General features: G+C 40.6%; 1 protein-coding gene across 1 annotated transcript; it reads left to right on the top strand.

Annotated features, from left to right (window-relative positions):
• The first annotated feature begins 3115 nt into the window (after window positions 1–3115).
• Window positions 3116–19973, top strand: maneal (mannosidase endo-alpha like). The gene is made up of 5 exons (XM_079570472.1): window positions 3116–3271; window positions 4674–5193; window positions 7770–7879; window positions 16979–17055; window positions 19009–19973. The coding sequence occupies exons 2-5, from the start codon at window positions 4677–4679 to the stop codon at window positions 19643–19645; spliced, it is 1341 nt and encodes a 446-aa protein (XP_079426598.1). The 5' UTR covers window positions 3116–3271; window positions 4674–4676; the 3' UTR covers window positions 19646–19973.
• The last annotated feature ends 7667 nt before the right edge of the window (window positions 19974–27640 follow it).

The raw sequence follows: 27640 nt of genomic DNA, 5'->3' as shown, positions 1-27640 counted from the left end.
TGAACAAAAAGTTCCATGTTAGTTTCATCATTCCAAATTCGAAATGTTGAGGCTTGTCTCTGTGCTGTTTGGCATATTGTAGGCGGGTACTTTCAACAACTGCTGATTGATATCTTTTTTATAACCCTTTCCCATTGTATGCAGTTCAACTGCCTTTCCTTGCAGATCCTCTGATAATTCTTTTGCTTTTCTCATGTCTCAGAAACCACAAACGTCAGTGCAGCACAAGGAGTCAGGAGCTCAAAAACTCACTGACCTTTTATACAGACACAATAATTACAAGCACAGATCACAGGTGAAGATGCTTACCTTTAGTAGCCATTCGAACCCGTTTGTGTCAACTTGTGTGCAAACTTTTGATCAGGGTCATTTTGGTAGTTTCAATTGTCATTATGATTTAAAAAGAGTACACTCAGTTGTTTGGCTTTACACAACCACCATAAGTGAAAAAAAAAAAAAAAAACTGTTATCCTTCATATTCTCTGAACAAACATTCTGCCAGGGTATAAACTTTTGAGCACAACTGTAAAATCCATGCCCCTCCCAAATATAATGTTACTGCGATTTTGTCAATATAATAGAAACCAAATTTAAATTATGATTAATTGTTTTCAATTCAAAATAAATTGCCTTGTGGCTTCCTACACATGGTTCCTGAAGTTATAGGGAAAAAAAAAGTGTTCTTATTTTACAGCCAAAGCTAAAATTCTACAAAAAAAAAACTTTATGGCTAGTAAAATTTTTATATCAAATCACAGATTAGGCTGTGGTGATGTCCCTCTCAATGATGAAAGTCAAGCAAGAGCCAGTGTTTCCTATTGATTTAGCATTTTCATAAGAAAATATACTGACCAAAATCCACAAATTATGAACCAGTCTGTTCATATCAGTAAATTACTCATTTTCTGTACAACAACAACAATCTTCAAATCAGCAGTATTATACAGCATCACCTTCCCCCATTTGTTTTAAATTTTATGTCACATGGAATCCAACAATAACATTTGAAGACCCACAGTGGCAGGGGGAGCAAAAAGGCCCTGGGAAGTTTGGTTATTTTAAACACAGAAGCCACTGTGCTGTACTTTGTTGTGCAATGGATGGATACATTTACTAAGAACATTTCTCTGTGTACAGTGTTTAACTGAGTGACACATTATTAGACTGATTACTCACTCACTCAATCACTATTAGATGATTCTTCTGATACACAGGTGTCTTAGGTAACAGTAGTTCATGGAATACATAAACAAAACAGAGGAGGTTTATTGAATCGAAGTTGGGAATTTTAGCAGAACGAATATTCCAGTAAATGACAGCAAATGGCAGTTTATATGTAATGCACTTTGCTTCACATTGACATAATAAAGAGGTGTGCTAAACCTGTCTCCTGAACACATGATAGAGTGGGACTTTGCTCGGTTCGCTGTGACAGTGAGTGAGTTTCTATGACTGGCAAATTCACCACTAGAGGGAACCAGGGAACTAAGCGTTTGACAAAATACTCCCCAGGTTAATGTTTTTCATAGAGTAAACTACCGGTATGTATTCCCGAAAAAATGACAGGAGCAAAATGACGGGAAAGAAAAGAAGTTAGATAAAAATGTAGTTTATGAATTTGCTTGTACATTTTTCTTAGCTCTTCGATTTCAGCACCATGGACAGATCAACTCATGATACACTTCAGTATTTAAAAGAACAGGCCACCGTTTTTACATACTGAGATATGTTCTTACCTGAGCTTAGACGAGTTGATGCGTACCCGTCTGGTCTTCTGCATACACATGGAAGAGCTTGGTCGCTTCTAACTTCACCCCCGTTTGGAGCCATAGGAATATGCTGGGAAAGGCCAAATGCTAACAACATCTTTGGTCGTTGTGCAGGACTGAGCAAATGCACAAAGACCAGGTACGCATCAACTCGTCTAAGCTCAGGTAAGAACATATCTCAGTATGTAAAATCGGTGGCCTGTTCCTTGAAGAGGTTAATTAAAGATGATACTCACTTTTGTGCAAATGTGCGCTTCAACTGTTAAAAGTTCCTTTTGGAAGTTACGTGTCTATTCACATTCAAAGTCCAGAAAATGTTTCTATCAATACCCTGCATTTCTATAGTGAAAAAAGAAAAATACAGCAAAGATGTTGATCACACATAGGTAGACTGTAGCGCCCCCTTGTGGCTGATATGGGTCAGTGATAGTGTCCTCCCTCTGCAATCTTTTTTTTTTTTAAGTCTTTCCATCCCACATACTTTAAAGTTCCCGCATATAATTGACAATACCATGATATTGTTTTTAATACTATAATAATCTTAAAGCAGATGTGTTCAAATTACAATGTATTATTGATAGCTTTCTGTATGTAGACCGTCGAATATGTCCTGAGCATCGATCAATAAAGTTCACTGTAAATCAGGCCACAGAACCAAACCAATTATGTGCATGTAAATATAGGTTACTGACACTTCTCACGTATGGTCTTCAATAGGACTAGAGTTTCAAGTTTCAAGTTTAATGGTTTTGTATATAGCCCAATATCACAACAGAGGCAATAAAACAGAGCAATAAATATGACAATTAAAAGTTCAGGTGAATCAAATATAATGTCCAATAGGAAGTAGCGACGAGCGGCGTGGGTGTCCCCCGTCCTTAGACTCTCCAGCACGGCAAGGAAAAACTCAAAAACCCGGCAGGAGAAAAGAGAAACCTTGGGGAAAACCACAGAAGGAGAGATCCACTCCCATGGACGGACAAGCTATAGAGACCCAGGGCCGAAGGACTAGACATATGGATAAAGAGGACTAAGTAGTGTATGACACAGGCAAAAAGAAAACATTTGCACAAAGTGGTCTAGAATAGCCTACAATATTCTTACTAACCCGCAGAAATAAGCTACTGTTTAGTTTTTGTTTTATTTCCCCCCCTCCTGTTTGTCCATTTAGTCCATTCATTCATTGATTCTATTACTTCGCAGTGAAAACAGCAACCTGCAAAAACGCGAACGTCTTCCGGGGACCCGACTCTTCTTCTTCTCCCCCACATCCCAATAAGCGTGTTTTTTTTTTAGACGAGCAACGGCCAATCAGGTGACTCAGATCAAGGCTAGTCCCGCCCCCTGGCCGTGTTATTCTCGGAAATGCCGTTCTCCTCCTTCAGCGAGCGATACATCAACGCGTTTGCAGCTTTGCCTACGATTCCTTGCTGGTTCACGCGGGGGAAGATGGGTTGAAGACGCACTGGAAGCACCAAAAACGAATGACCGGGGACTAAAAGGTACCGTTGCTTTGAATCATTTAGGTTTTGCAGTGGGGACGAACTGTTGCGTGCTATGTCGGGGGGTTTAGCTTGCAAATAAAACAGCGACGGCTCGGGGGGGAAATCAGCAGAAACGACGGCAATGGAAGCACATGGACGGTTCTATCGCTGAAACGCGGGATGACTTGGAGGTAACTGGTGATAACAGGCGTCATGGTCGCGCAGCTTGTTTGGTTCTGCCTTTTTTTTTTAGCACCGACGATCGACTGTGCCGTGGCGTGTGGGTGAAGCAGCGTCGTTCAGCACCACGGACAGCGACGGGACTCGAGAGTAGGCTATAACGTGATTATAATGTGGGTTTACTCGTCCAAGCAATTTGAATTAAGGGTGTGTTTTCTGTTATAATGTCACGGAAAAAAGGTACGATTAACGTTTTGAGATCGTAGAAAAAGAGACAAATGATTCTAGTTTTTTATGAAGCGACTGAATATGCTACAATACTTTATTTTTTTTAATAGTACGGGGCAGTGTGTTGAAGTAAAGCAACCGTATGTATTAAAAAACAAACTATATTACATGATGCTTAAGACAGTGTGTAAAATAAATATTGAAAAGTGGCAGTCAGCGCTTGCAAAGGAATGATCAAATTGATTTAACAGATCAGTTCAGGATTCTCTTGCCTTTTTCCACTGTGAGCTAATCACATGAAACGGAGCGCTACTCAAGCTTTGACTACTTGAGTTACCATAAGATTTAGACGGACGACGCCCTGGACAGTCCGTGGCCAAGGTAAGGGAAAATTAACAGTATAGTTAAAATGTTCCTTTAAATGTAACAGATTTGCTTCAGCGTGTTCGTATCAACCGATCTTTTAGTGTTAAAAGAGAAAATTAATCTGCCACTTTTGAGTCTTCAAGCTTATGGACAAGTCTTTGTGGAGCCACGTTTGACAAAAAGCCCAGATGCGCGAGACAGTAAAGTTCACAATGTAGCATGGCGTGTATTTTTAGAAAAGCCCCTCCGTTGGATAGATTACTATGCACTGTAATGCTATCTCTACTTATGTGCAAATGTAATGGCCTATATCTTGTAACCGGCTCTGATAACACATTCTCTTTCAGAAAGCCGATCCCACTTGCACCGCTAATAATTCAAAAGGAAGTTGAGTGCTATGTGACTATGTGCGTTAAATAGGCCAGTGCTGTTGTGTAAAAGTCTTGTGAAGTAGGTGGTTTTCTGTCCATATAATTGAACAGCATAGGGGAAATCAAGCACCCTCTGCACAAGCGGATGTATCAGCATTGTAGGGAGAGCAGTCAACTGTTACTTCCTTATCTTAAAGTTGCGAATTAAATGTTGAGATGTTACTTTATTGTCAATATCGCCCGCCTAATCTGTTCTTCATATGTCCTATCTCCAGGTCATGAACATGACTCGACTGCGGCGGAAGGCCCTGGTGGCGCTCTTCCTCTTCACCCTCTTCATCTTCGGAACCATGATGGGCCTCCGCACCCTCAAACCCAGCGACGGCTTCTCCGACATGGCCCCCGGCTTGGACTTCGAGGGCGGGCACCCGAACCGGAGGAGGCAGCAGCAGGACAACAAAGGCCTCGTGGCGTCATCCCCGCGGTCGCAGATGGGCAACGGCGACACCAAAGTAGTCTTCACCAGATCGGACCGCGAGTACAGCATGTTCTACGACGTGCATATCTTCTACTATCTGTGGTACGGGGCGCCCAGCATGGACACTAAGTACATCCATTGGGATCATGTGCTGGTGCCCCACTGGGACCCCAAAATCGCGGCCAGTCACGCCCAGGGGAAGCACTTGCCGCCGGAAGACATCGCGGCTAGTTTCTACCCGGAGCTGGGGCCCTATAGCTCCAGAGATCCGGTCGTGCTGGAGAACCACATGTCGCAGATAGAAGAGGCCGCCGCAGGTAAATTGAGCTACTCCAATACACGAGATCGAATATATTTTTATGTTACTGTACTGAGCCAGGATTCGCTTTTGATATGGGCTTTCCTTTTTCCACATGAACGTTTGACTAAATACTGCAAATAATGTGGGCAGGTGCAGTGACAGAAGTAGCAGAATATAGTTCAGAATTGTGTTTTCATACTGCATCGACTTCTCCGTTGGTGTAGTGTTACGTCAATGGAGGTTTAGAAATGTAAAACACGAGTCAGTGCTCACTTGATTGTATTCTGATGCAGCAGTGCGTTGGATGTAGCCCCCCCGTTGTGACACAGCAGTTAACTGTACTGTTTCGTGGCTCTACTTCTTCTCGGCAAATGTTACTCTACGGATGACGCTACCTGCTGGCACGGTTGTGGATATTGCTCAAATCTGTCAGTTTAAGAAGCTCCAAGCTCTTTTGTGAGAGAAGTGCAAGTTGCAGTTGAGTTGCTAAAAAATTTCATTTTTGTTTTCTACTTAGTTAGCTTACTACAATGGCCTATTTCTTGATAAGGAATGCCCAGTGGTGGAAGAAGTACTCAATTTGCTTGCATAGTAAATTATTGATTACAGACAAAGTATTGATACAGAAGCAACAAATTGACTTAAAGGGACGAGATGCAATTTCTATATTAAAGGAATAGGCCACCGTTTTTTACATACTGAGATAGCTTCTTACCTTAACTTAGACGTGTTCATTTGTACCTTCACCTGTGCCCTCAGTCACGTAAACACAGCACAGACGGCGTTAGCGTTTAGCCTCTCCTCCTCTCCTCCAAATGAGGTGAAGATAGAAGCTACCAAGCTCTTCCATGTTTTCCCTGTTTAAATATGGTTATGTGAAGTGTGACACGATAAAGTATAATTACACAAAATTAAATAATGTGGATATTCTCAGTGGATAAGAAGGAGAACTATATCCGTCCCCACTCATCCGCAACCTCGGTGTTCTCCTTGACCCCACTCTTTCCTTCGAACCCCACGTCAAGCAAATAACCCGGACTGCTTTCTTCCATCTCAAAAACATATCACGACTCCGCCCATCCCTCACTTTCTCTGCCGCTGAAACACTGATTCATGCCTTCATCACATCTAGAATCGACTACTGCAACAGCGCCCTCTACGGCTCACCATCCAAAACCCTCAATAAACTCCAGTACATCCAAAACTCCGCTGCCCGCCTCCTCACGCACACTCGCTCCCGTGAACACATCACCCCTGTCCTTCAGAACCTCCACTGGCCCCCCCGTCCCTCAACGCATCCAGTTCAGGCCCTCCTCATCACTTTCAAAGCCCTCCATAATTCGGCCCCTCCATACCTCGCCGACCTCCTCCACCATCACACTCCATCTCGCTCCCTCCGCTCCTCCAACGCCAACCTCCTGTACCTCCCCTGTAAGACCAAGCGCCGAACCTGGGGAGCCAGAGCCTTCTCCATCGCCGCCCCCACACTCACTGCCCCAACCACTCCGTGCCTGTTCTGACCCCCCCACCTTCAAGAGAGAACTCAAAACCCACCTCTTTAAAAACTGCCCTCTATTTTAATGTGCTAATTTTCTGTGTGATTTTATTCTTGTTTTCTGTAAAGCGTCTTTGAGTGTCTTGAAAAGCGCTATACAAATAAAATGTATTATTATTATTATTATTATAATATTATAAGGCGTAATAACACCAGAAGTACTTCGGTGTCCGCACAGTAAAGTGGAGATATTACTGAACACGTTACTGAACACGTCTAAGCTAAGGTAAGAACATATCTCAGTACGTAAAAACAGTGACCTATTCCTTTAAGCTCGTGCATGACGGCACTTCGGACCCGAATTAACACCTTTTTGAGTGACAGTGCAGGATTTTAGAGGCAGTTGTGGTGAACAGGTCTGGGCTCATTCTACACCTTAGGACATTGCTGGAACATGTAGGGGGAGGAAAATACAGAATTTTAACATTTTTAAACTAGTTAAATAGTCCCTTTCAGCAAAAGCATCCTATTAAAATTCTGCTTCTGTCAAAATATTAAAAAATCCACTTTTATACATCCTTTGTAAAGTAAAAGTATTTCAGGTTATAAAATATAAAAAGGTTATTAAACAATTGAAAGAGTTCAATTTATGGTATCTTGTATGAAGAATTGTATTATTGTGTTTTCTGACCTTATTACTGGGATGTTTCTGATTAGGACGACTTAACTGCAGATTAGGATTCACCGACTGAGGTCAAAAAGAGGAACTGTGATTTAAACAAATGTACATTCACAGTAAAGTAAGTTTAAAGGGACTATACAGAGTTTAAAATATTTAAAATTATGTATTTTCCTCCCCTACATGTTCCAGCAATGTCCTAAGATGTAGAATGAGCCCAGTTTAAAGGGACAATACAGAGTTTAAAGGGACTAAACTCTGTATAGTGGAGTTTTAAGTAGAATGTGCTGACGTAAAATCATGACATGTACTTCAGTAAATACCTTTCACTTGCTCTTTTACTCTCCACTCCTGGGAACGGCCTTTCGTCCCAAGCTTTCTTTGCAATGTTTTTTTCCCGTGCTCATGTGTGCTGCAGGTGTGGTGGTGCTGTCCTGGTATCCTCCTGGAGTGGCCGACGACCACGGGGAACCCTCCGAAGACCTGGTCCCTGCGGTTCTGGACGCGGCCCACAGACACAGCCTCAAGGTAACTGGTGAGACCACCGGTAGGTTTTATACTTTTCATTCAATACTGTCTTGCTTTTGCTTGTAATGTTTTTTTTTTGCTTTTTTTTATTTTTTTTTACTTACCATAGTGTTGAGAAAACGAACATTTTGAACAGATTGTGTAAACAAAACTCACAGACAAACAGTATTCTGAAAAAGAATGACATTGTGAAGATAATTGGCATACACTCCATCCCACATGAAATTTCGAAAGCCATTTGTGTAACTTAGCTTGGCTGAGTGCTTCAGATGCTATGCGCAGTGACAGCTTCGATGCTCTATGCTTTTATAAAAGTCTCTAACAAAGAGCTGTGTGGACTTCAAATTTTGGCCCCTGGTCAGAAACATCCACTGCTTGAGTGCTCGGTTGTGTTTGTGTTCAAGAATTGTATATCCAAATTTTAGTCGAACTAAGGTTTGAGCCCTTAGAAATAAAAAGGAGAAGTGGCGTTCACTCCAAATGTATGAGGACAGTTTTCTAACCAGCCAGTCCAGGAAACCTTTCTATGTATTTTTCCTATAGCTATTAGCAATTAGCCATCAAACTTTCCAGATTATGAACGATCCCAGGTGTTTTCTGCTATTGTGAACCCACTGACTACATGAAGGTGAGGTCAAAGCCTAGTTAGAAATCATTAATGAATACACAGACCTTTTGAGATTTTTTTTAGACAAAAAAAGTGGCCTCTGAGCTAAATGCTAAATCATATTCAGTCATATTTCTGCTTTATGTGGGTCGGATACACATCCAATGGCCATTAAGCAGCATCAATAGTATGTTAATGACAAAGTAACTAAATAAGATGTATAAATGCAATGAAATTATATGTCATACCTCGCCATACTTTAATATTGGGACTGACTTCTCCATTCTTTTGTATAATTTTCATCGTAAGCCTTTAAACTCACTAATCATTGTCAAATAGTTGAAAGAGCGACACGAATCAGAAAATTGTGAAGCTGGTGAAGAAGGTGGCTTACCCTCAACACTAGTCTCTCTTCTTCTCTCTCAGTCATGGGTTGAGTCGTCGTTAATTAAAAACTTGTGAAATGGGCTTGATTGTCCCGATCCAGCAGGGAGCACCGCTGGAGCAGAGGACCCAGACTGTGGCTCAGACTCATCCATAAATCCCCTTCAGCGCTGTTCTGCTAATTAATCATAGATTGACCCCCTTAGACCACTGCACTTGTGGTGTTACACGCAAGAGAACAAAGTCATTCCGTGTCCTCTGAAAATGACATAGTAGGGTAAGATAGTTTGGGGCTTTATACGCTACTGATACATTCGAGATGTGTACTAGTAGGTTTGTAGTTAGGTAAAAAAAAGACAATTTTCTTTTAGGTTAGGGATTGGGTTTGAGGCTATTCCTACAAAGGTGTACAGACCTGTTTGGATCGAGCGTTCTCTCCCCATTGAAATGAATGGGGAATGGTATGGCATGTCTGTTTCATGGCATTTATATCATTTCTGTGGGTTCTCGACCATTGACACAGAAGATGATGTTTATTTATTTATTCATTTATTTATTTATCAGGGACGATGCAATCAACATAGTTACAATTGACGCACAAAGAGCTTCTAGATCTAGATAGTGCTAATTCGCGACTCCTTGGTTGGGCCTATTTACACATGCACAGTAAAATACAGTAGTACAGAATAATATTCTAATGCACAACACATTCTTTCATTCTCACAGACTCAGTGCTATCTACAAATGGGGTGGTCAGCCCTATGTTTTCCGGTACCTATGTTCCTTAACTACTGATTAAGATTAGGCACCAGCCCACTATCTTTAGGGTTAGGGGCTAGGGCAGGGTCAGGGTTAAGCTGATTGATATATTTATGACGTTTTACTCATGACTTGTGATCAGCTTATGCACCTACAAAAGAAAAAATCGCACCCGGGGATCATAGTACCCGGGGAACATACACCATTCGATATGGATCCGACCCACGAAAAGCAGAAACAACTGAACGTGCATTAGTATTTAGCTCAGAGGCCGCTTTTGTAGTATAATCTCAAATGATATATTGGGTTTGGCCTCACCTAAATGTGGTCGATGGGTTTACTCCAGCCGAAAAACGTCTGGATTGTTTATAATTTGGGAAAGATATTTGAAGGCTAAATGTTAACGGCTATAGGAAAAAGATATTGAGCAGGCTAACAAAAGCTGAAATGTTTAGGTTAAATTCATTTTTTTGCCATGCCAAACACATATAGAGAGTGTGAAAATCCACTGTTTTGTGTAGATTTACCATGTTTGTGGCTAAAAACAATATAAAAAGCTCCGTTAGCGGCTGAGTCACCTCTGGTAAATACTGTACATCTAACACACTGTGGGGTCCAAGTGTTTTGATGAGAACAATAACTCCAGTATCCACTAACTAGTAACTCCAGTAACTTTTAAAATCTCCATTAGTTTATTACTAGCTGAGACCCGGCCTTCGGCCGGGCCTCGCTAGTCTCCACATGTGATATTCTGAGATTGTGAGTGATTACAAAGAAATGTCCAACCCGTCACACAGTTCAGCTGTAGACCAGTGGTTCCCAACCCATTCCAAAAACTATGGCCACTACAAATGAGTAAAAGAATGAAGGCAAAAAACAATTTCAACAAACTGCAATTGGAGTGTTTGATGCACCCGTGCACCTTTCTTAAAAACTGCGACAATATTTGCGCTAAACTCGGGGAACAGGATTCAAGAGACAGTGGAAGAATTATTGATAAATATTAGGGGTTCAGCTCTAACGGTTTGGGTCACGGTGCAGGACCCGTGGTTTGGTCCATCACGGTAGTGAACAAAAAAAAAAATAATGAGTAGGTTTTGAACTGAAATAGCCTAATGATCGTTATTAGACAGTATTTATAACCTTACAATAAAATTGGCAATGCGTTGAAAGCTGCTTTAGAAAAAAATGTACCTCAGGGCTCACAATACGTGAAAGCAAAATAGAAAACAAATGGTACAGCAGCAAAGTAAAAAAAAAAGAAAAAAACTACGCAGTGCAGGCCATGCGCTCCTTAAGTTGTAGTTTCATTTTCGCTTTTACTCACACGGAGGATAAATCAGTCGGAGCAGCGCGTTTGATAAGGCGCGTTTGAGCAGGTTTTGGGCACGCACGCACACACATACACACACGCCCACACACGCACACATCGCCCTGTTTGGATGCGCGCGCACACATACATACACACACGAACACACACACACGCGCGCACACACACATCGCCCTGTTTGGATGGGCGCACACGCACGGCAGTCAGATCTCGTGCACTCGCGTTTTTGTGACAGCGGGTTGTCCTCGGACAGCAGCAGCACCAACCACGCACACACTCAGTACATTCGCCAGGCTTCCTGGTGTTCCCAAACGGTCTCCCATCCCAGTTCTAACCAGGCACTTCCCTGCTTAGCTTCAAAGTCGGTATGGGAAATAAACATGGTGGCGCCCAGGCGGCGGCCATTGAAATAGCGTTTTCTATAATAGATTGCTGCTGATCCCATGATGCTTGGCGACATCACAGTCCTGAACCCTATAGACTGTCTACTTCATAAATTCCAGACCATTTTTTTGTCCTAACACAGCCTATTAGTTAATATAATGCCGCTGTTCTGAGCTGCAACACGTCTGAAGATCCAAACCTTATTTCAAAGTGAAAATAAAAACAGTTTGATTGCTGCACCATTCAACATCATTTTTAGAGTGATCTTACCTTTGCTGCCTTTCAAAGAGCCCAGGCGGTACAAGGTCGGAGAAGCCAAACTGTGCCGCGTCTCCATGGAAACTCTTTATAGAGACCTCGCCGGCTCTTTTCAAACGGAGCGTTCGCCGCTGCGTCCTTTGACAGCAGTAAACATGGTGTTCTGAATCCCAGATGACAGGAGACATAAATCACACAGTACGAATTGTAACCATAAATACCGTGTGTGGTTTGTTTCACTCGGCTTTCCAAGGATCATGTGCCATAAATCCAGTGTTATGGGGGAAATCCAACATTTTATTGTGTTAACCACGCATGACAATGGAGCTACGTTAGCCAAAACAATGTAAAAAGTAAATAAGGAGCTTGTGGACACCCTGTTTAACCTCTTAACCCCCGCCTTAACCAAGCACATTTTCTCCAGTTTGACTTTACCCAAATCTAAAAGCTTCTTGACTGGAGAGTTTACAGCCTATAGGCCAGGGTAACGCCTCATTTGAAAGCTAAGACCTAAGCTCTTTCCTTGTTTTTGTTGGCAAGTTTTTGTTAGCGCGTCTTTGTCACATTTGTGTCGCTCTCCGTCACCTTTTTGTGGCTTCATCGCAGTTACATTGCACACAAAAACGAAATGTGGCCAAAATGCTACAAAAAAAAGCAATGAGAACGTGACACAAATGCAACAAAAATCTATTTAAACAAAACAAGGAAGAAGCTTAGATGAGTTTTGTTGGTCTTAGCTTTTAAATGAGGCGTTACACTGGCCTGTGTTACTACAAAACACTGCAGCCCTTTCTGATACAGTTGTAGGGCAGACGTCCTTCCACTTTTTGGTTAGCAGTTAGCGGTTGCTCCCATTTATGCAACGTGTCAAAACGAAAGAAAAGAAACAGACACTTGGAATATAGCTTTTTATAAACAAATAAATGTAAAATGACTAAGAAATGTATTTATAATTAACTCCAAATACCTGTAAAAGTATATTTACCCTCCTGTTAATCCTGGCCAACTGCTGGTGAATACATGGACGCTATGGTGTCTACGATAAGCTAGCTTCAGTAGTTAGCGTTATAAAATCACCAATGATTTACTATTACCTTCAGGATTTGTGTAAAAAAATACAAATAAAACTTTATTTTTCAAATGATCATAGACTCAAATGTAGTGTCTATGTCAATGTTTTTGTCGTGATTGGTCCAGTGAAACATAAAGAAAGTTAAAGTACTTTGCCTTTTGCTAACAGGCCTATAGATACAGACGGCATCTCTGGAATCGCCCATATATTGTCATTTTTAAAAACAGTTGGGGGAAAACAATTTTGAAAAAATGTATATTTTCTCTAATTATATAAAAACTACTGTAACAAATGCTGAAATATGAATATAGTTTCTACTAAATAAAGATACAAAGACATGGGGAGGAGCAAAGTGGTTCAAAAGCCCATAAATACATGAATAACGGAGAATGCTAACTTGATGCTACATGTTAGCATCGGGCTAATGCTAACGGTTAGCTTGCGGTAGCTACAACTGCCGTTTTTTCACTTCTACTGAACAATCTGCTGTGAGAAAATATCCATATGGGCCCGATTTACACTTGACTTTATTTGTGTGTGATCAATAAGTTCATATCCCACCAGAAAATGGCTAAAAAGAGTGAAAAGTTGTGTTTCTCTAAAGATTCTATTTTCCCCCTCGGCGAAGCCACGCCCCCTTCTATGACGAGATGCCGTCTGTATCTATACTAACATTTAGCGCAAATGGTTTTGTTTTTTTTGTCTAGTTTAAAAAAAACAACAGCTACTAATGTTACTCGCACATGGAGTTACTTATGGTTGAGGTTGGCGGGTACAGAAATGGTCTTGGACATTCATTATTTGCGTGTGTTTGATGGCTAACGCTAATGGCTAATCTAATAGTTTCTATTCTCAGCTATCACTGTTATTAGAACCCTGGTGAAAAAGTCATCTCCTTTTTTTCTTTTCAAAAACATCCAGAGAGGCTGTTGAATAGTTAATGCTAGATTTGTTCTCCAAAGTTTGTTAATGGCATGCAAAAGAAAAGCCTTGTCTCCTTAAACCCCCCCCCCTACGCCTGAAATGCATTTGTAAACTCCGCGCAGCTCGTTCAGTCTGTCATGTTCTCTATCCTCAGATAAACCTTTGCAGAGACAGAAGTCTGTGAGAGCGCTCAGCATTGTGTCAGTTATTCTCTCCACTCTTCGCTGTCTCGCTCTCTCTCTAAACCATTTATCACAAATCCTCCAGCTCCTTCAGGCAAAACTGCATTTGTCTGCTGCACTTTTATTACATTCGATGGCACGGACTGTCAATTTTCGCTACAGACCGACACCGCAGATACTGTGGAAAAATCTTATTAGGAGATTTCAGATTATGCACTCCTGGGTTTCAGACGCATGACTTTTTTATCTTTAAATATGCCATTCATCACTTGAAATCGTTGAGTACTTTTTGTTTTTACATCTGTACTCTGATAGCAAGAGATGAAAGGACTAAAATAGCTTGGATATGCATACATGAAGATTGAAATTCAAATCGAAACTTTGAATGCTTGCAATTAGTAAAGACTGCAGTTATTATGCAGTAAAATATCATTGGCTAACAACAGAATATCCTTCATCCATGGGGATCGATATGTTTCAGACCTACTAATCCTATAGTTTAGACCTCTGCAAACATCTTCTGCATTTATATTTAGGTCTTCTCTCAAACGTGAGTGCTCTTGAATATGTTTCAAGTGTGCACGATGAACTGAACCTGATCTAAAAGCACAAATTGCACATCTACGCACAATCTTATCACTTGTCCATAAAAAAACTTAATTAGATAATGTCTTCAAAACCATTACAGTGCTAACAGGAAGGAGTGTAAATGGATTTGATTGTGAAAAGGTCTTTTTAGTGGCCAAAAGGAAGACCTAAGGGAAGGTTTTTGAATGTAGTTGAAAAGGACATGAAGAGGTGATGAGCCAAAGTCCAAATACAGTATTCCCTTTCCTGGATGGAATTTTTGCCATATAAGCGCAGCAGGCACTTGTTTCAAGGATTTTTTTTACGCTTTGAGATTTGGGTAAAGCCAAACAGGAGAAAATGTGCTTGGTTCAGGAGTTAAGAGGTTAAAAACAATGAAGTGATGTAAATAACTAACAGTTCTCTATTTAAGCCCGGAATTTCCAACCAGTAGTTTGGGAGCGACCAGCAGCCTTCCAGCCCTTTCCAAATCTCTCGCCTTTATGCATTTCTACTGATGAGTCCATTCAAATAGCTTTATTTACTAAATGTGTTAATTCTACCACATGTAAAGCACATGCAAAGATTTGATATTTAATTTACACATTTAGTTAATGCAGTAAAGTCCAACTCAAAGTTACACAACTATATCTGTCTCACTGTCTGCTATTTTTGTTACGTTAAAGTAGTTCAGGTAAAAAATAAAATAAAAGTTGCCTCTTATCCCCCACCTTAACCGAGCACATTTTCTCCAGTTCGTCTTTACCCAAGTCTAAAAGCTTCTCGACTGGAATTTACAGCCTATACGCCAGTGCACCACCTCATTTGAAAGCTAAGGCCTACAAAACTGATCTAAGCTCTTACCTCATTCTTGTTGTCAAGTTTTTATTGCTTTTTTGTTTCGTTTTCGTCACATCTTTGTTGCTTTTTTTTTTCTTTTTTGTTACATTTTTGTGGCTTCATCACAATTACAAATGTGGCAGAAACGCATGTAGGTCTTAGCTTTCAAATGAGGCGTGACACAGACCTATTAGGCTGTAAACTCTCCAGTCAAGGAGCTTTTAGAGTGACAATCCTCTTTCTACCAGGAATGATAGATTCTGGATTCCAGGCTTGGGCAACTCAGGGAATCTCTATCCTTTCAGACTTAATGGATGGGCCCTCTATGTTGTCCTTTGAGCAAATGGTTGATAAATATAATATTAGGAGACCAGACCAATCTATATCTGACTCTGAAAACAGCTGTACTCACCTAGGACTAAATCCTCTATAAAGTCTTCTTATAACTTACTAAAAGAATTTGCCAGTACTAACACTTCTCATTTAAAACGGCTTTGGGAACTTGAATTAGAGCTGGAAATTAATGATGAAGATTGGGATCTTGCATGGAAAAATGCAAATTCTTTAAGTGTCTGTAATCGGGTAAAAGCTTTACAACTCAAAATCTTACATCGTGTTCACATTTCCCCTTCCCAATGTCATAAATTTAATTCAGACCTTTCTCCGTTCTGCCTAAAATGTAAAACCGAAGTGGATACTCTCACTCATTGCTACTGGTCCTGCAGAAAAGTACAACATTTTTGGCATATCATAAAAGGTGAACTTAGTAAAATATTCCCCATTCTTTCTACTAAAGAGTGCAATCCACTGACCATGTTACTTGGTGTAACAGATGTCACTATCACTGGGAAGTATGGGAGACAACTTCACAGGATGCTTACATTTTGTGCCAGGAAATGTATCCTTCTCAACTGGATTACAGATAAAGCGCCCTGCAAACGTCAATGGCATCGTACATACTTGAATATGTCTCCTTGGATTATTTAACCAGCAAATTGCACTGTAGAGACGGTGTGATTTACAAAATATGGGACCCTTTTATGTTGTACATCGGCATGGACATATCTTCTATACTTCATAGAGGCATCATGTGAACTCACATGGCGAGCTTTCCACTTGTTTTTGAATGGAGTCGGAATGTTCTGTTTTGGTTTTGTTTAGTTTTTTTATATTTTATGTTATTTTTGTTTTGCTTTATGTAAACTAAAATCCAATAAATATATTATATTAAAAAAAAGAAAAAAAGGAGCTTTTAGATTTGGGTAAAGCTGAACTGGACAAAATGCGCTTGGTTAAAGGGGTTAGAGACCCTTGACGTAGCCCCAGCAGAAAATCAAAAAAGAACCAACAAAAATAAATAAATAGTAACAACAATACCATTAATAAAACGATACAACTATAAATATAAATCAAATGGCATGATAGAAGTCATTTTAAAAGAGCCTCGTTTAATCTACAGATCAATACCTAAAAAAAAAAGCTGTATAAAAACAATAAATTGGATTAAAGTTTTAAAAAAAAAATCTACAGATCTTGGTGCTGGTGATTTGACCGTATTCTATGCAAACAAAACACCATTTTCAACATCAGAGGCGGCCTTTGGGGCTTTGTGTTTATAATAAGCACAGAGTAGAGATTACAGAACTGAGTCACACCGCTTACATAACATTGTGCAGGCTGTAAAGATTCACTTTTAACCCTTTACTTCCCAGGATTGCTTTCTTTCTTTCTTTCTTTTTTGAACCATAACCTAGTTTCGGTGTGTTGACGTGCAGCGTGTTTGGTTTGGCAGGTGGCCTTCCACATCCAGCCGTACAAGGGGCGGACGGAGCAGACCATGCATGACAACATCAGATACATCATTGACAAGTGAGTGTGACGGGCACTTTCTCCTGGACTCTGAACCCCCCCCCCCCCCCCCCCCCCGCACCCCCCACCCCCCGCTGAGCTCGGTTTTCTAGGTCCCATCTCTGACGCTGCTCCAGTGAAATGAGATGAGGAGCGGTAGTTAAATATAGATGTCTTAAGGACCTGTCTGCGCGCTGCAGCGGGAAGCCTTCTTTCAAAAGGAGTTCAGAAGTGACAAGTAGCACACATTTTAGCACCGGTAATAATAGTACCAAAAATCGTGTATGAATTAAAGATGAACGCCCTGCTACGTGGACTATCTTAACCCCGGCTGTGTTGTTGCCAGGGTTTGACACGAACAACAGGCCAATAGCAGGTAGATTTTGATCGCTGGTCATATTTTGGGTGTCTCTCAAACGTTAATGGTCCTTGATGGTTTAAAATGGGCGTTGTGGCCTTAACAATCTAATCAATCAAGATCGTAATACTCAGATCAATCAATCAGAAATATGGCAGTTGAATACTTTTAAAAAAAAATATGTAGCCGCAAAACTGTGAGACAGATCGGCCATTGGGACGCACGGAAGGTTTCATAGGCAAGGACGTCCTTTTTTCTTTTCTTTTTTTTTCATCTCAGTAGATCTTTTCCTTGGTAAATATAAATTAAATAAGAATTCCAGAAACTCTTTCAGTATCTCGGAGAGGTGGTCAAAGTACTTGGTTTCATTAAGTGCAGTAAAAGACTATAACTACTGGTCAAATATATCAATCATGAGTACAAGTACACGTTCCTCAGTCAAATATTTACTTTTTTACTGCTTCAGTCGAAAGTACAAATTGGTTAAAAAGTGAATAGTCACTTTACATCTTATCACAAAAATGGAGCCAGAATTCACCCTCTGCACGGCAATCAAGGACAAAGCTGCTTATTGTGAGTCAGGGGCATTGACGGTTCATCTACACATTGTTATTAGGCTTTTAAAATGAACACATGAGCAAATTTACTTTTTACGTCGGTGCCTTTATACCAAAGTAGTGGGGCAGAAAGTGTTATATTTCACTTTTAAATGCAGATGTAAAACATGTAAAAGTAGAAAGTTCTCAACACAAATACTCAAATACACAAATACAGTACAGAGCCTTAAAAACTCTATTCAACTTCTTAAAGGTCCAGTATGGAAAAACTTGATATTTGTGTATATTTGACCTACTTGACCCAATGGCTGCGTGGTTAGCATGGCACCTTTACTTTCCATCACGGTGGCTTCTACAGTGCTCCAGAATCAAGGTAGGTTTTCTGGTGAGAGGATCCGTCAGCAGTGAAAACCTACCAGAAACTCTAAAAACAAGCAATCCTGGGGCATCTTAGGCTGCTGTGATGGAAAGTAAAGGCACCACGCTAACCCACACAGCTGCTGGGACACAGAAAGTTCAATAACGCACAAATATCAAGGTATGTTTTGCATAAAAAGTTGCTTAGTAAATTTACTTAACTCATTGACTCAATGACGTCTATAGATGTCAATTAAAATCCTAACGTTGACAGCCAATGACGTAGATAGATGTCAATTAGGTTTTTCAATGGGAACAGCGGCAGCAAAGCCTTGAGCATGTCTGGTGTTAAAATCTTAGTTGTGCTGCCTAATGCTAATGAGTCACTCGGTGGCAGCATTGCTCTTTTGTTTTCTCAGCTTTTTGGTCAGAAAATAGCATTGCATTTTGGGTGATTTCACCTATTTTCTACGGACAATTACTAAAGAATGGAAAAAAGTACAAACTTTTTTTTAGATGAAAAAAGAGTCTAATCTTTCTTTTGGTGGGTTTCATGTTGACATAGACCAAGATCAAAATTTTCTGTGGGTCTTGAAAAAACAGTCAAAATCCTGAAAAACCTCTGGCAGTGGGGAGCTCTCTGATTTGAAAATGGCTGGCAGTCAATGAGTTAATTACTGACCACCTCTGATGTTTCCCCAGGTATGGAAAACATGGCGCCTTCTACAGGTTCCAGTTGAGCACTGGTCGAGTCCTCCCTCTTTTCTACGTCTACGACTCGTACCTCACTCCCTCTGACTCATGGGCGGAACTCCTGACCCCCAAGGGCTCAAACACCATCCGTGGTACCCCCTACGATGGGGTTTTTGTTGCCCTTATCGTTGAAGAACGCCACAAGAGCGACATCCTAGCCAGCGGCTTCGATGGCATGTACACTTACTTCGCCTCCAACGGCTTTTCCTTCGGCTCCTCTCACCAGAACTGGAAGGCGATCAAGGCGTTTTGCGACACAAATAATTTGTTGTTCATCCCGAGCGTCGGGCCGGGGTATGTGGATACGGCGGTCCGACCGTGGAATAACCACAACACGAGGAATCGCGTGAACGGGCGATATTACGAGACATCACTGCAAGCGGCACTGTCCGTAAGGCCCGAAATTGTAACTATTACTTCCTTCAACCAGTGGCACGAGGGAACCCAGATAGAGAGGGCGGTTCCCAAAAAGACAGCGACGCGACTCTACTTGGACTACCTTCCGAACCAGCCGGAGCACTACTTGGAGCTGACGCGCCAATGGGCAGAAGACTTCAACAAAGAGAAGGATAAGTGGTTAATGTGAAGATATTCTCGACTATGACAATGACTTTAGTGCAGTGGGGCTTAAGTACTGGTGTAGCTTCGGGTCCTACCTTCAGTGTATAAGACAGATAATCAAAAACTATCAAAACAATTTATCAACTGTGATTTTAGGTAAGATTCTGTGACCTACTTTTGTTTACCCACCAGACGAGAACCACAGCTTTGGAGCAACGTTAAGGACTGAATTACAGGTCCCACATTATGCTGAACTGATTTTTACCATGGCATATTGTTTCGCTCTTTAAAAACATCCCCAGAATTGTTTGATCGGTAAAGGTTTGAGTATTTTGCATATTTGTGTACGTTTTTGCCTTGTGTGTTTTCTTAGTCAACTTTTTTCCCCGACTTGTTTTTTTTTTGCTTCACTTAAACAGCTTCACAACTTTGTGCACTTTGCAGAGGACAACTCCCTGCACCCTCAGGGGTGTTTTATGCAGAGAAATCAGGGCTGAATTTCTTTTCCATGATGTTTTGCCTACATGTACATTATGCAATTTATGCAACAACAAAAAGTGGGGAAACCATATGAAGGTGTACAAAAATGGATTAATAGTAGCACAATATAGGACCTTTAAAAGGACTCTCTAAACATGCACTCTGTTTTGTATCCGTAAACATTTTTGTGCAGCCTTGACTTGACTGCACCTGAAGCTCCACCCAGTTAAATCCATTCAACCATCCATGTGAAACTTATTTTTTCTTTATAAAGAGGGGAAAAAATGTTTTACAGCCAGAATCACATCGCTGCTATGCTTTCACATGAGACACATGAATAAGCAGACCGCACTTCAAGATAGAGCCTTTGTTTCCTGGTATTAGATTAGTCCATTTCTGTCTCAGCACCAAAAATGTGGCTATGTACAGTAACGGATTTCATGTTTTCCCTATTTTCTAAGACTGTTTTGTTGAATGTTTGGCACATCATTAAAATGTCTGACTGTTTACAATAAAAGAGTGCTTGAGAAAAGCTGCGAGGTGTTAAGTGCTGCCTTCTGGGAAAACAAGACGTAGCCTTGGGGTGACATCTAGTGGTTCAATCCACACAAAACCCCAAAGACACAAATGTGGCACACAAATTGGGGACGGTGTCAAATTATACAGTGCACCATTTGTACTATTTATAAGTTTGATGAAGAGGCTTAGGGTAATTTTGTGGAATCATCATGCCATTAGCCTATATGCAGATTATGAGCTTCGGGCAATGTTATTCCCAAACGTCACCAATACTACTTTAAAGCACGCTATGTCTCCTCGTTAATATCCTATGACAGAAATTCACAAATTAATAAATATTTGATATGAGTAAAATTCTGAAAAATAACTGAACTGTAAATGAACTTCGCTGTTATTCCACATGGAAAAAAAAAAAAACTTCACCTGAACATTCCAGTGCTCATGTTGATTCCACTAAAAAGCATTAATTGTTAATAGCTCGATACTATTGTCTTCATGTCCACTCACTCCTCTATTCCAGCATTGTATGGATCCACCAAGGTTTACTTGTTCCTCAAACACCTAAGTTATAAAATCCAAAACACTAATGCTAAGGTTTAGAACATACATTTTTTGCGCTCTGAATAAAGCATTATGTACTGTTAGGTGTTGCACTGAGTTTCTGGCAATCCTGGCAACTAGAGAATGAATCAGAGAGTGGTTCCTTGATGTGACGCAGTTTGAGTGAATAATGTTGGTGGAAAAGCACTGTATAAATAGAGACCGTTCTTACCACAAAATTTAAAATGGTAAATACTTCATTGTGCATGGTGCAACTACTTGCTGCAGTATTAAGAAGATGAGAAAACTTTTACGTTACATTTATTGATTATGGCTGTTATCTGCCAAGCGGTGTTTACATAAATGTATCTGATGTGTTTTCATGGACAAGCACTGTTCCAAACAAATATAAAAATATACAAAGAAAGTTTTGCTTTGAACTAAAAAAAAAAAAATCATCACTATGTACAATGTGGAAACAGTGCCATAGAATCAAAGTATTCACCTTATTCTGCCCCGCCCACTTTTGCCACTTTTTGCGTTGTCTCGGCACTTCCGTTGTCCTGACACTTCTGGTCGAGTGTGAAGCCCGTTCATTTAAACGGAGATAGAGGGAAAATATTCTCCGCTCAAATCTGATGTTTAGTCGATTGATTTGTGTAAAATGGCCAATGTTCATTTGCACCAACATGTCAACACTGCAGCGTTTCTCTGCGCGGCTGAAAAACGGCTTTGTTTTCGTGTAGTGACTGATTTTCTATGGACTCCAATCCCATGTTAACAGATAGGAGAAAAGGGGCGGGCACAATTCATGGCGGCGCCCACACGAACTTCCGGAAAAAGGTGAATACAAATATGAATAATAAATAAATAACTTTTACATGGCAGCAATTTAAACTTAACAATATGAATCAATGTGACACACCCCGAACATCCAAACATCTCTTGACTTTATTGATTACTCTAGAGGCACAATCGATTTGAACAGGTTGCATAATGCGCAGCAAATGACAGCTATTTTATCAATCAACGCCATGGAGTCATTCAGTTCTACATCCGTGTGCCCAATAGGCAGACTTTGCAGAATATGGAATTTTTTCGGAACTAAGCCGGTTACTCTTTCTACGTGCATGCGAACACCGGACAGTTTTCTTGTTTGCTCCGAATCATACGCGGACAGCTGTGTCTTCCCTTTTGTGCAAACAGAAGCACAAAAAAGTCCGCCATCTTCGACGTCGAAGCCCCGATCCGCGAGCACAACATCCCCAGGCGACAGGTTGTTCAGGACGCCGCACTCCTCTGCAATTTGCTTATTGCTTGCCATCCCACCCCAAGCACGAGAAATGTATGTAATCTCACCGTGCGGGGCAATGGCGATTAGAAATTTGACAGTGCTGCTGCTCCGGTCTTTACAGTTTGAATGAGTTTGTACTCTTGCTGAAATGTTTGAAGGCTTTTTGATGAACACTTCGAAGCAGTCAACAATCACAGCGACTCTATCTCCAAAAGCTGTCCTGAACGACACGGGCATGGCCGAATGCAGAACGTCCCGCTCTGGCCATTCTACCAGTGATCCCAATCGCGCGTGGAGGATATTAATGAGCTCCACCAAAATTTGCGACACCGTTGCTGTTGAAACTTTGAATCGGTAAGCGAGGTCCTGGGCTTTGAGATTCAGTCTCAGACGCATGAAAACCATAATAAACTGTTGGAATTTGGAGAGTGCCAGCGGTGTTGGCTCCGTCATGCATGGCTCGCAAAGATGGAAAATCTGAACCAAAGCGGAGTAATTCGGCAGTCCTGTGTAGAATCTTGTCTTCTCGTTGTCCTGAAAAGCTTCTGGGTTAAACTCGGCGTCCACAATTTCCTGTCTGAGGCGGCGGATGTCATAATCGAGGCCAGTGACGGTATCCTCCAGCCTTCTGAGGTCCTCCATGGTCAGCTCCGTTTGACACATGGAATCTATGTTGATGAAAACATTGCATTTGAATGAGAAACAGTGCAATAGTTTTAAAACAAATAACTGTGTTTACCTGAAAACTTTAACTGGGATTTCCCAATGTTAATACTTGGGATCCAGTTCTGGGAGTCTGCAGCATGCACAGCACGAGGAGAGCCTAATCGGGAAAAATAGCTTATTGTTTAACACATATTAAGCCAACTTAACCTCATCTTTTTAATGCTTTTTTGTTGCTCTTTTGTTGCCTTTTCATCCTCGCTTTTGTTGCTATTTTGAACCTTTGTTCAAGAAGCTTTTATATTTGGGTAATGACAAACTGAAGAAAACAGGTAGGGGATAAGAGGTTATGAAATCAATCAAAGAATCCTATTGCATCTATCTGTGCTGGGTACTAAAGCTGGACAAAGAAAGTGCATTTACCCATTAAAAGACTAACTCGGCGCAGAAACAGTAAGTGAAAATATGAATTCATGTCACAAATAACTAAGCAACTACAAAATGGAGGATGTCGTTGTGGCGACATACAGGGCTTTGTGTGCCAGTACTTCAAATCATGTTTGACTGGAAATAGAAAACTGAAAATAGTCCAATAAAACCTTTAGTACTGAAGCATCATAGTTTCAACTTTTGCCCCAAGTATGTACTGGTTGTACATTGTTAGTGTTGCCTTTTTGTGCTGACTTACATTCAGGGGACGTGCTATCATACACGCCTTCGTCATCACTTAGCGGAGTCGCAGGAACTTGAAATGACGAGCCTTCTCCACTTAAATCTGTCAAAAGCCTTTTTCGCCCACGTTTGGGTGGGCATGCCGTGTGGTCCTTTGGTCTCCATCCATGTGGCTTCCAAGATCCCTCTGTTGCGAGCATCGGCTCGTCATCCTCGGACGTAGGACCTTTACCACCGACAAAATGCAGTGAACAAATATACGTGCTGCCCTTTATCTGCTCCACATGTTGAAAGTCTGCTCGTCCACATAGATATTGCCACCGCGCTGCCTTGTCCGTTTTCTGTTTGGCCGACTCTCTTTCCAGTTGGGTCATGTTGTCGCGCATCTTACCGGGCTTTGGAAATGGGATGAAAAATGTTCCCTTGGGCAATCGGTCTGGATATCTAGAGTCTGAATTGCACAAGCCCCAACAGCAGTGCTTAGTTCCTTGGTTATTAAACATGTTTGGTTCCAGAAAAACTTGGAAGACCCACTATCGAGGCGACTCAGATCATAGCGCCACACCGTGCAGCAAATTAACACTTGTCTGGCTCGCTCCACATCCCATAATGCTTTGCGGCGCTACGTTGCGATCTATTTTTAGCTCCTGTAATAGACGCTGTGGCTGTTACCCATGGATCTATTAAGCTAGTACCAGACACAAAGTGGTTGCTGCACACGTAAGCGTTCCAGCTGCATTCACTTTCAGATTTTACATCCATGCCCGCAGTCTTTCCTCAGTTAATGTCCTTTTGTCGACTCCATAATAAGTTGTCACCTTGGGGATTCTATACAAACTTTTCTTCTCTCGATTTGGACGATTGGAACAGCCGTGTGCGCATAACAACGGTACTTCCGGATCACCATTTAAAACCCTCTTCTTCTTCCTCGGTCTTTCTTCTTCGTTTGTTAAGGACAGCGGTACTACGGGCTGACCGAGCGTACTACCGCCACCCTCCGGATAAACTGTGAATGTTTATTCTGCTTGTGTAATTCTGTTTAAGGCTTTTTCTTTTACATATATACAGGGCGCTTTGCGTCAATTAAAAGAAGCATAAACAACGCCAGAGATCACTGCATTCCCACAAAAATACAAGGTTGTTTGAGGATGTAAGGAAAAGAAAAGTAGTCCGTGTGGCAAATTAATGTTGTGACAATGATACTGGACGGAAAATAGTACAGTATTTTATAGGGCTGGGACGATTCACTTTTGTCACGATTGATACACATACTCAGTGGCCAATCCGATACGTATTGCGATACAGTAAATAGGGCCTAATTATGATATGTACTATGTTTTCCCTAAAATGTGTAAAAACTATTTTGTCGAAAGTTTAGAAATAAAATGCCATTTGACATTTGTTGAAGTGAAGTGTTGAGATTGAAAACTGCATTAACACATGTGTGAGAGAATGTGGGGAGACAGATGTGGACCATTCACACATTTTTTGGAAATGTCCGAAACTCTCAGAGTTTTGGACAAATACTTTTAATGTCATTAGTCAAGTCTTAGGATATACCATTCCTTTGAAACCTGAAGTGTTATATTTATGTAAATTTGGTGATGGAGCTATTCATAAATGTGATGAATATTTAGTAAAAATAATGTTGATAGCAGCAAAAAAATCTATCACAAGGAAATGGGGGAACGCTACTGTGCCATCAAAGGAGCAATGGATTACCACAATAGAGGACATATTCCTAATGGAAAAAATAACATACAGACTGAGACTACAAGAACCACAATGGGGAAAAAAATGGACACTGTACAAGCAAAGTAATTAATGATGTGTAACCCAGTCCTGTTAATGTTATTGTTCATTTAAAAAAAAAAGTTCAATAAAATATAAGTAATAAAAAAAAAAGAAAAGAAAATTGCATTAACACAAACTGTAACTAATACTGCAAAACAAAGAAGTGATACTTGATAAAGTAGCTATTGATGCTTGGTATTGCAGCACAAAGTACTGCAATCCAAGTCTAATCCGATATTTTGTCCCAGCCCTAATATTTTATTTATTTATTTATTTATTTATTTGGTCTAGTTGATGGGGACAGAAATACATGTGTTGAGATAAAAGTGGCAACCATATGTTTACGTTCACTTATTCAGTGTATTTAAACATCTGTTTTCCTCTGTAAATATTTTAATCTTTACAATCAAATGTAATAAATAAGTGCATCTGGTTTTGGTTGTTATAAAAACAGTAAACTTAACTAATGATCAGAGCAGACCTTGGACCACTTATTGTGTCATATTGTTGTGTTTTTGTAGTTTTGCATTATTGCACTGTGTACCTGTGCAGCACTTTGGGGCAGTGATGACTGTTTTTGTAAATGTGATTTATAAATAAACTTGACCTTGACCTTGGAAGGCTCGATATCTCTGGGAGTGGCTGCTTTCCATACTTTCTTTCTTTTCGGGTCTCTGGGGAACAGATAGTACATCCTTTTCACACAATCAGCAGCATCTTTCCCCAAAGAGTTGGAATCACCAGTAACCCAACAAAATGAACCGCCACAATGTTTGGATTTTTGGCCAAAAAGCGTAGTCGTGAAATGATAGGTTGTAAGAAGCTGTCCAGACGGTTCTTCTTTTGAACAGAAAGGAGTGTCTGGCAGGCCAGGCAAGAGCTCCACAGGGAGCTCGCTCACTCGTAATATTGTGTTTTATGGTCCATGTACTTTTTAAATAATCATAACTTGCTCAATTTTCTACCGATTTCCAAACGGTTTGGTTTGTTATAAACGTCAGAGATGTATGACACTGCATCCATATGAATAATTATAACAATGGACTTCCATATGAAAATATTGCTAAGTAAAGAAGTGTCTAAAATGTGTTGTAATAAACTACACATTATGTAACTCGCAGAAAAAAAAGTTGAGTGACATTTAATCACATATTGATTGAATGTCAATCTAATACACCTTGAATTATTGTTGGTCAATGATACACATACCCTTTGAAGATGAGCTGGAAAGTTGAAAACGCTTGGCACAACACCATCTTTAAGCCGGACAGTCTGCCCCGTTCTGTCAAAGTCCTGGCTCCTGAAGTGCTCACTGCAAAGCAGTGTCCTGTCAGAGGCAACAAATCCGTCCCTTCTCAGGGCAAGTTCCCACTCCCTCCTTATCTTTCCGGCTTTGGGAAACCTTTAAAACATGAGAAATGTACCCAGATATATAAATCAACATTTCCAACCTTTTTTCCTTCTTTCAACATTAAGGGTAAAGACAAAAACACACACCTAAATTATCATATGTTTAGGGTAATTGTATGTAGTGAATGTATGTACTTTAGAATAAGACAATACATCCACTAAGTAACATATCCCAAATATAATCATAAGATTGTCATATCTTACAGGTGAAAGGTGATCCCATGGGCTCTCGTTTTGAGACTTCGTTCATTGGAGCATCCGTAGGCTGCACAAAAGTCTGGCATCTTCTCTTATAAAGCCAGCAATTTCCTGTATCATAATGCAAGATGTTTTTAACAAACCAACCTGATTGAAAATCATGAGCAACTCAAGTTATATTGAAAAGAAAGAAAAATTCTGCCTCTCCCACTGATGTAAAATTGCTGGGTAGCAGAAACTGTAACGTTAGCTGCAAGGTCTCATCAAAGGTTATTATCAACTACCTCCTCCATAAATATTGTAAATTAGACAAAATATTAGTTGTCATAAAAATTGTTATTGGTGTCAGTAAAACCGTTATAATCAAACAGCTCGATTGTTATCTCTGCCTTGATAACTATGCTGCACAATGAAGTCATTTTTTGAAAAGAAAAATCTGCAATTTCAACA

The sequence above is a fragment of the Gobius niger genome (assembly GCF_951799975.1).
Source record: "Gobius niger genome assembly, chromosome: 14".
Taxonomy (NCBI): Eukaryota; Metazoa; Chordata; class Actinopteri; order Gobiiformes; family Gobiidae; genus Gobius; species Gobius niger.
This window is presented reverse-complemented; position numbering and strand designations above follow the sequence as displayed.